The 10,485-nt window shown below is 39.7% G+C and overlaps 1 protein-coding gene across 1 annotated transcript; it reads right to left on the reverse strand.

The window, feature by feature from the left end:
- Positions 1–6,365: 6,365 nt before the first annotated feature.
- LOC149314717 (disintegrin and metalloproteinase domain-containing protein 21-like) lies at positions 6,366–8,588 on the reverse strand. The gene has a single exon (XM_089523510.1). It carries the CDS (start codon positions 8,586–8,588, stop codon positions 6,366–6,368), a length of 2,223 nt encoding a protein of 740 aa, XP_089379636.1.
- Positions 8,589–10,485: the final 1,897 nt, after the last annotated feature.

Here is a 10,485-nt window from a genome sequence, read left to right on the forward strand (position 1 = left end):
CTGTCATCCTTCGGGCTTTGAGGGAGTGAACAGGCAGGCCCAGCTCCATCAGAGCTAGCCTGAAGAAGAAGAGCCCTCCCTCCGGTCCATCTGCCTTGGTCCAGGCCTCAGAGGGAGAGAAGAACCACTAGACTTCATCCCCTTTTCCACCACCATTCCCTTCTCCTTTTGTGTCATGTCTTTTAGATTGTAAGCCTGAGGGCAGGGAACCGTCTAATTAAAAATAATAATTGAAAGCCGCTCTGGTAGCCTTTAGGGCTGAAGGGTGGGGTATAAATACAATAAATAAATAAATAAATAAATAAATAAATAAATGTTGGACATTAACCACAGAGTTACACTGGAGGACCTAGAGATTCCTAGATAGATGTCCTCTCAGGTAAAAACATGGTGTTTTTGTTATTTGCATTTTTTCCCATATTCACAGGGGTCTTGTGCCCCTAACCCTAGCAAATATGGAGGGACAAGTGTAGTTGGTGGCACTATTTTATTATTACAACAGGCATTTATTCACCTCCTTTTGGGGACCCAGTTACAAGCCATTCTACATTGTGCTAATGTAACCTTACTGCTTTATCATACTAGGGGGCAAATGGGATTTAAACAAGAGTTAAACTAGAGAAAACCAGGAAATGCCTGATGTTTATCACACAACATTTTCTGATTTTCTCTAGTTTAACTCTCATTTAAATCCTGTTTGCCCCCTAGTGTGATAAAGCAGCTAATGGTGTAGGCATCTTGATGTAAGTAGTCTGCATGTTAAACTGTTATTGTAACTGTGCATTATGTTTATATTATTAATGTGCTGTACATGTACAAATGTTTATATTTTGACAAGGACGTAGCTGAAGAAATCACAGATGAAACGGAGTCTAGAAATTCTTAGGGTTTCAAGTCCTGCTACCCTCAGTCCTTGAATTATACACATTAATTATTGTCTGTGTGGGAAGTCCCAGAGCAAAATGGTGTCCCTTATATAAAATGGAAAATAAAGGCTTGCTATTTTGAATTTTTAAAAATATTTTCAAGCGTGGATGCTTGAATCCATTGATAAAAATCCATGGATAAGGCAGTATTAAAGACTTATCTATTCCAGCAGGCCCACACAGCCAGTTTTAAATAGTGACTTTTAAATTGGGATATTTTGATTTTATGCTAGATAATTTTAATGTGCCCGATGTTTATGGGTTTTAACTTAATGTGTTTAAATGGTTGCAGGTATTTTAATCTATGAAGTATCCCACCTCAAGCTTTGGGGAGAGGTGAGTAAGAATTTATTATTATTATTATTATTATTGTTATTGTTATTGTTATTACAGTAATGCTAACTTTATTTTTCAGTTCCCTTTCTACTTATGTACAATATAGGATTTTTTCTCATCAGCTACAAACTTCATCAAGGTGTCCACAACACCACAATCTCTTTCTTCAGATGAATCCACACTGCAGAACTGTAGAAGTTTTACATCACTTTAACTGCCATGACTCTATGCTACAGAATCTTGTGATTTGTAGTTTGGTGAGGCACCAGAGCTCTCTGACAGACCAGACTGTATACCTCACCAAACCACAGATCCCAGGATTCTATAGGATAGATTCATGGCAATTAATGTAGTATCAATCTGCTTTAATTCTGCAGTGTGGCTACACCCTTAGTCAAGCCAGTTCAGATATCGTCCATGTATATGTGGAGTTGAGATTTTTTGTTCCAGTGTGCATCAAATTATATTGGTGAGCATTCAACTTCTGTTAAACGTAAGAGTGTGGGAGTATGTTTGTGTTGTGGGATCTCTAGGAAGCCAAGGGCTGGGCCAGAAGCTAAGATATCAGCAACAGAGTTGGAATCCGCAGTGCAGAAATATATAGTTTGCACTTCTGTAACTGCCCTGACTCAATGCTAAGGAATTCTGGGAACTGTAGTTTTGAGAGACATTTAGCCTTCTCTGTCAGAGAGCTCTGGTGCCAAAACAAACTACAAATCCCAGAATTCAAGAGCACTGAGCCACGGCAGTTAAAGTGGTGTAAAAGTAGATTATTTCTGCAGTGTAGATGAAGCCAGAGAGAGAGAGAGAGAGAGATTAAATTTGCAGTGCACTCTTTAAGCCAGTGGTTCGTAACCTCTTCTTTACCATGGACCCCTCTTAAATATCTCTTGTTGCTACAGACTACTAGATCAGGATTTTAAACCCCTTGACCTTAAGGCAACTCTATGAATGAGACACCACCAGGTCAAAACACGCTGCAATCATCCAGTTTGAGACCACTTTAACTGCCCTGGCTCAGTGCTAGGGAATCCTGGGAATTGTAGTTTGTGGTGGCACCAGAGCTCTCTGAAAGAAAGGGTTAAATGTCTCACAAAACTACAGTTCCTAGAATTACCTAGCATTATGTCAGGGCTGTTAAGCGGTCTCAAACTGGATTATTTCTGCAGTGTGTTTTGGATATATTTACACTGCAGGATCTTGTCTAGTTTCTTCACAGCTGTCCTTCAAAGTCATAGGAGATTATCACATGTGAAAAAGGACAGAAGCAAAGTGGATAGCTCCTGTCCTTGTCACACAATCGCATGAAAATTACCAGACAACTGAAGTTTCTGTTAATGAAAAGTGAAGGGACATTTCTACTTAATTGATGGAATGATGGATAAACATGATGTGTGATGATCTTCATGCAATCATGCAATAGGATGGGATAAAAGATGGGAGTGATCCACTTTGCTCCTCTCCTTTTTTCATGTGTGATAATCTCCATAGTCTTCTGATTTTTTTGACTGCACTCTCCTCTCTGATTAATGATTGAGCCAAGGGATGGAAGACTTGAACTATTTCAATGTCTTTATTGTTTACTTTAAAGTTATGTAAATCATCTTTGGTAATTTAACATCATATATTCATTTAAACGTGTTCATCAAGGGTCTTCAAATTTGGAGAGAAGAGAGAAATAAGTAATGCACATACTCCTGCATTTCACTTACAAGACTTGTTATACCAGATTTAATAGCTAAATTTTTTATTCTCACTCAGTTGTCACTAAAAGCCTCTCTGATGTATCTTCACTGCTCTCTGTATGTCAGCAGTAATGTCAAGTGGCATGAGAAGTTGGGACTTTGCTTGCTGGACGTGCATATGAGGTAGAAATATCAAACTCGCTTCACATTCCTCCCCCCCGTGTGCTTCTTTGATAGAAGGGGGTGCTCCTGAAGGCAGAAGCACACACACATGAGCATGCACACATGCATACACACTGTTGTTGTTGTTGTGAACTGCCCTCAAATCAGCCTTAATTCATGGTGACCCTGTGGATGAGACATCTTCAAGACCCCCTATCCTCCACTGCTCTCTCTGCTTAAGTCCTGGAAATTCAGGCCCATAACCTCCCAGGTTGAGTCCAGCCATCTGGATTATGATCTTCCTCTCTTTCTACTGCTTTATATCTTTCTTAGCATTGTTGTTTTTTTATAATGCTTCATGCCTTCTCATGATGTTGCCAAAGTACAACAGCCTCAGTTTTGTCATTTTGGTTTTCAGGGTCAGTTCAGATTTGATCTGTTCCAGGACCCTTTTGTTTGTCTTTTTAGCTGCCCATGGTATCCTCACCACTCTTTTTCTAAGTATTAGATATACGTAATACACTCACTCACTCACTCACTCACTCACTCACTCACTGATATCCATTGTGCACTTTCCTCTGTTCTATCACTGTTGCTAATGCTGTGCCCATCTGCCAGCCTGCCTGCCTACCTATTGATGCCTCCTTTCACCTCCAACTCTGTACACTGGCAGACCCAAAGCACAAGACAGTTTTTTCACTCCAGTGAAATGAGTTGGATGGGAGGAAACGAAGGGAGTCAGAGAGCCACCAAGAGAGGATGCACACCTATCTGGGGTTTGGGGGACTTGTTTTGCCAAGGCATTGTTGGCATGAGGTGTTTTTTGGAGTTCTTGGAGAAACCAGAGAGGAAGTGGCCAAGGTGAGGAGGGCTAGAAAGGCAGAGGCGAGAGACGGAGATTGAGAGAGTGGAATGGCATAGTTGTGTTGTTGTTGCTTGGACTGGTGGGAGGGATGGAGCTCTCTCTCCTCCTCCTCCTCCTCCTCCTCCTCCTGTCTCTCTTTTTCACTCTCCGCTTTTCAGTGTGGAGTTGAGCCTAACAGGCATTAGCGAGGCAAAAGGAAGAGAGTTGGCCTTCTTGGACTCCCTGTGAGGATACTGCGGCACTCCGGGGAGTCCATGGATCATAGGTTAAGAACCACTGCTTAAGCAATTGAGTTTGTGAGCTGCTATGATAAGAAGTAAGACACCAGCATGTATACATTAACGTTTGTATTTCATATAAAGTGAATGTGTTTGTGTATAGATAGATAGATAGATAGATAGATAGATAGATAGATAGATAGATAGAGATTTTAAGTGCTGTCAATGTATGTATTAATCCCTCTGACTGGGCTAACCTATTTGTGTGGTCTTTATGTTATGTTTTATGTTTGGAACACAGCTGGAGTCTAGACTGTGATAAAATCCTGTTCATCTTTATTGGAAAACAAATGTCCTTGACACCAGTAGCAATTCTCAATAAACAGATAAATATTCTCAAGCTGCACAAGTGAGGTTAAATACAGCAATAGTGGGAAAGAGTTAGAAAATGAGAGTGGGAAAGACAAAGCTACACCAGATGATCCTTTAAAATTGACTTGGTTTAGTAGTATTATGAAATTTGAATGAGAATAGCTGTGCAATTTGCTGCTCTGCCTCAGATAGCAAATACTTCTTTGGGCATCATGAGATAAACAAAGAGAGAATCTGACCAAGAATCTTAAGTGCATGGGTTGGACTCATGTGCAGTGCAGACCGGCACTATCAGCAGTAGTTTTGTGTGCAGGAAGAAATTGTAGGATTGGGACACCTAACACCAGTGTTGGGTTAGTAAGCCAAAAGAAACCTGCAAACATAATTGGCTATAATTGCAGACATGGCATGATAGATTTTAGTTTAAAAAAACAAACAGAAGTGCAAGGAGTCTAGGAAGACAGCTGGAAGGAAGAGTTAGGAGCAGAGCAAGAGCAAGGCAATGACATGTACTTGAGGAGAAGTTGTTCAAGAGACCAGTGGACTCTTTTGAAATGTGGGGTTAGCCAACTTCTACTTCATGTAATTAATGCTCAGCTCTTGACTGGTGCCTGAGGCACAGAACCTTTTGCCAATAGTGGCTGTTTCCCTCTCCTTAAAGACTGGCTTTGTAATATCCAGGCAGCAAAAATCAATGGAACATGGCCTTCTGTTTTTGTTTTTTGTTTTTAAATTTTAAGTTGGGCCTTGTCCCTTTACTGACCATCCTATTAGATAGAGCATCTTAATTTTATTGTAAATATTTGATGGCAGACAAAATGCTATGCATGTAATTAGTAGCAACAAAATTCATATTGGTAGTAGTGAGAAAAGCAATTATTTTATATGGGAATATGAAGTAAGTATATGAATATGGTATTCATTTTCACTTATTTGTAAACACTTCTTGTATTGACAAATATAACATTTCTTTGACCAGTAAAAAATCATTTGAATGATATTTTAAATGATCTGAAATACTAGAGATTCCTTGGAAAACTTCCATTATTGGTGTGAGAGTGTCATAGGTTTTTTACCCCAGCTGATTATTTCACATGATGAAACAGTCGAATACATACTGATGAAGAGACATGTTGACAAAAATTAATGCAAAGTGATGATTGAAAATTTGATTCTTTTTCTGCACTGATGAGAACTGGACTGATGTTATACCCATATTGGATTGAAGATGTTTATATGTACTATATGTATTTTAATATTTGGGCTTCCAGTATTTAAGTTGTGCCTTTTACATTCTAACATATATAATTGGTATAATTACAGATAATTCTATGTTTTGTCCTTCAAATATTAATGTTTTCTATATCTTTTGATGCGTTCACATGAAAACACAAGAGTATCATAACTTTCTTTCTGACAGATATTGGGGGATTTGATTGCAATCCTGTATTGATGCAGAAAATATTAAATTGTGGTTGGTTACATACACAAATTCTGTTTATGTAGGTTTTAGGGGGGAAATCTGAGAACTGGGCTTTTGTATAGTGTATGTTTCAGGGATACATCCTCCCATGAGGTAAATGGATGGATTTTTTTATGAAGTATAGAATGGAGAGTCTCAATATATATTTGATTGGCCCAAGAATCTTATAAACCAATGAATCTAGAAAAAAATTTCATTAAAAAGACAGCTTTAAAAATAATACTCAATACTTGCACTCTCAAATGTATATCAGCAAAATATTGTCCATTATTTTCTGTGCATACATTTGACATACTGGGCATTAGTCACTACTTTTGTCTACTGTGCGATTTCTTCCTGACTTAAATCTGTTGGGTGATATCTTGTCCTCAACCTTCTAAATTGATCTATCAACCTGTTCCTAAAATACACTATCACGCCTGCCCACACAACAGCAATAGAAGAAATATATACAATTCCTATAATAATTGCTATTCTCGCAAAACTCATATTATGCTTCTTTGGTGGAGGGGGTCCACTGTCAATGCTGCCACCATAACCTTTATTTAGACAGTCAGGAGGGGCCCAGCCATAATTACAGTGACAATGTTTGTGTGTGTTGCATACTCCCCGATTATGACATTTGGTGACATTGCAGTCATATTTCAAGAGGGACACATTCACACACTGTCCTTCAATACATATCTTATCAGTGCCACATGAGGTGCCATCTTTCACTGCTCCAATATCAGCTGCCTCCTTTCCTTGGTGAACTGTACCCCAGCACTGAACCTTGTCAGCATATGAGTGAATGATAGTGTTCTGTTTTCCTAAAGAAGGCAAGATATCCACATCATCACATTGAATTCGGCCACATAGAATATTCTCAGCATTACATTTGTTATAAACTCCGTTTCTAGCTCCACAGTTACCAAAGCGATCACCTTTAGCATTAATCTCTTTGAAGCAATTCTCCGAAGCAACTCTTGCCTTCTTGCCGAAAATAATTTTACACTGTTCATTATGAGTAGTGCAATTCCCATGATAACAAAATGTGCCATCACTGCATGGGGTACCATCTTGCACATAAACATCATCAGGACACCACTCTGAAGTCCCATTACAGTACTCGGGAAGATCACAAATGCCAGTCTTCTCTCTGCAAATAGATTGAGCTGGAAGATATTGACACTTGGCACAGCAGTATCCAGAAGCACAAGAAGCACCTGAACGCAACATACAATTAGACTGGCAACATGGATCTGATTCACATTCAACTTTTGAGCCACAGTCACATTGTTCTGCATTTTCCACTACTTTGTTTCCACAGTATTTTAATGTATATTTTTTTTCTGGTTGAATTAGCAGGCACGGTGAATTCCTTAGTTTCAAATAATCTTTATAACTGCAATTACTGAACATATCACTGTGCTCCTGGTATGGGGCCATAATGCAGCTGCGTTGATTACTGCGCTGATTACACTCACAGTATGCTTTATCATGTTTCATGCCAAGAACATGTCCTAACTGATGAGCAAATGTGTTAGAAAAATGAAACAAACTGGAAGTCTCATAGGATTCAACAGCAGATCCCCAATTCTTATCACAAATTGTTCCTAGGTATGCCAATCCAAGCATAGTTCCAAAGGTCTTATATACAAATAAGTGACCAGCATCATTCTCTAGACGTTGAGCAAGGGAGTCTCTTCTCCAATGTGTGAATGACAATAGTGTGTCATTTATGGTGTCAGAAATTTTTATGAGATTCTTTATGGACCAGATCTCAAGTCCAGCTATAGACAACTGAAGAGGAAGTGGGTCATAAAATGAATTTGCAGTGTGCACAACATCCAGAACTTGTAGAGCAGTAAGTGTTTCATTTTTGTCAAACTTCACAAATAGTTCATGCTCCACTACAACAGCCACCTTCACATATCTAATGTGTCTCCCCCAGCTTCTTCTGGAATCAACATTTGCCACAGCATTCTCTAAATTATGCATCATGGACTCTTGTCGTTTTTGCTCTTCCTCTGTTAGGCCACACATCATATGGACTTCATCTTCTTTCTCTTCCAAGCGATACACCACATGTTGAAAGATATCAGATGTCCAAACAGGCTCAATTTGATATATCTCATCGTCTAATCGCAGGACACCCCTGAGTCCTCCTGAACAAGTGCTGAGTGTGACCAGTGAAGAAGGTTTACCCTGCACAGCACCTTCATAAAAGCAGTCATCCCTGATGAATGGATAGTCCACCTGGAGGTCCCCAATTTTATTGTAAGTGAAGACAGGGAAATGCTTAGGGACCAGACCCCATTTCTGCATCAAATACAGAATATGGCTTTTCCCTTCAATCTGCAAAAGATAGGTGACTCCTTGATATTCTTCTTTTCCATATTTGGGAGCCAGTTTCCTTGGGATGGTCACCTCATAAGAGGCATATCTAAAGCCTTGCGGTGGTGTCAGCTCTGACATCTCCATACTCAAAAACATGATGAGCAGCCAAGATAGAGTGCTTGCCCTTTTCCCATCCAGAGGAAGGAATCCCACGAAATACATCCTCTGGAATCTTACTATAGAAAGGCAAACACACTGCTGCTCCTAACAAGAGAGAAGCAAAGTTGGGATATGGCTTTATGGGAATTAGTAGAGGAGGATTCTGTACATAGCAACAGCCAATGGGGCTTTCTTTGGAATGGGGGCGGAGCTTGGATGATCAAGAATGGAACAGAACAACAGTGGCTGGGTGAGAACAAAAAAGGGCTTCAGAAGTATCTGGCTGAAAGAGCTACAGTAAGAAAAGATATTTTTGATGGGACGCTCTTATGAAGATTAGCCTTGGTACTCTTTTTAAAAGTACAATCCTTTCCCCTTGATTCAAGATGAGTGCCTAGCTAAGGGCATTGGATGCAAAGGACAGAGCAGGTGTCAAATTCTGATCATCCTCTGGTGTAGAATTGGTGGGTTACTGCTTATCGATGATTGGTATAGACCCTCCAAATGTATGCTACTGCCACCCTCTGTCCCAGAGTTAACCAACTGGTATGGGGACAATATTTCACCCTCATGTACTCACAGTAGAACACGCCATCAGATATTTGGCCAATGTAGTAACTTTGGGATTGTACTTTCTGATTTGTTTGATTGTTTTGTTTGATTTCTAACCAGATTGGATTGGGGATACTGGGAGGTTAGAGGGCATTTCCTTTACTTCAAGAATGTGATTGACCATTTTGATGTGTGTGTCTCCTCCCTCCCCCCCCCCCCCCCCGCTCACACACATTCTTAAATTTGTGGGATCTGGGGGCTTTTGGAGTGTTGGATGGGCTTGAGGAGTACAGAAAAGTATTGGGGCTGCACTTACACTTCATGTACTTTTGTACAATGTGAGATTCTGAGCTTATTCCAAATTAAGTTTTTTTCTCTTAAAAAAGTACTTTTTCAACTAAGCTTTCAAAAACCCCCTCTTCTAGTTGAATCCAGTTGCTTGATCTTTCCCTCTATCCAGGATTGCTCAAGATGCCTCCACAGCAACTGGCATCTAGTGTGGCTAGTTGGACATCAGACCTCCAAGAATGAGCCAAAGGTTCATCAGAAACTGCAAACGGTATGGAAACCAACAAAAATTCTAGAAGCCAGCCCTAAACACAGTGTCTTTATTGGGCATTGAATGTTTTTGATGGTGAAAATGAGGGAAAGCTATGAAAAGTAAGAGAAAGCTAAGTCTGATCCTAGGTGGTTTGCTGCAACACTGAATAAATAATTCCCCTTGTCCAAAATTTGAAAAGGTGATTATGCTCCAGCAAAAATCCATTTCATGGGTCACACACCTCTGCTGCATTCTACATCTTATTTTTCTTTTCTTAAGAAGGCCCCGAATGGCCCCATAACTCCACAGTGTATATAGGGATATTTCATCACATTATCCCAAACAATTTTAGATCCAAGAAAACCCTTTTTAAAACTAAGACTGGATGACCATCTATTGGGGGTGCTTTGATTGTGTCTTCCTGCATGGCAGGGGGTTGGACTGGGAGGCCTTTGAGGTCTCTTCCAACTCTATGATTCTTGGGGGGGGGGCCAGGCCAGGCAAAAGCCCTCCATACTTCTAATGATGGTGGTGGTGATAATGATGCCTTTCTTCCAATGTGGGATCCAAAGTGACTTCCGAAAGTGAAAAACAAGCATAAATAAAAACTTGACAATAAAAATTAAAACACAATTCAATAAATAATTGCATTAAAACCATTACATTTTATAAAGTGTAAAATCATTTAAAAGCATAACAAAGTTAAAAACAGAGCACACATGGCCCACGAAAACTGCAAGCAGTTACTCATTAAAAAACTATTTAAACAAAAAGGCCTTCGCTTACCAGTAAAATGAATACAGAGATGGGATCAGCCTAACCTTCCAAAGAAACAAATTCCACAGGTTGGAATCAGCTCCTGAGGAG

This window comes from Sceloporus occidentalis, unplaced genomic scaffold, assembly GCF_023333645.1.
Source record: "Sceloporus occidentalis isolate IW3139 unplaced genomic scaffold, rSceOcc1.0.p SCAF_4, whole genome shotgun sequence".
Classification (NCBI taxonomy): Eukaryota; Metazoa; Chordata; class Lepidosauria; order Squamata; family Phrynosomatidae; genus Sceloporus; species Sceloporus occidentalis.

What these genes read in the sequence shown, in the direction of transcription:
- LOC149314717 (XM_089523510.1), bottom strand. Translation starts at nt 8,588, where the DNA reads ATGTATTTCGTGGGATTCCTTCCTCTGGATGGGAAAAGGGCAAGCACT.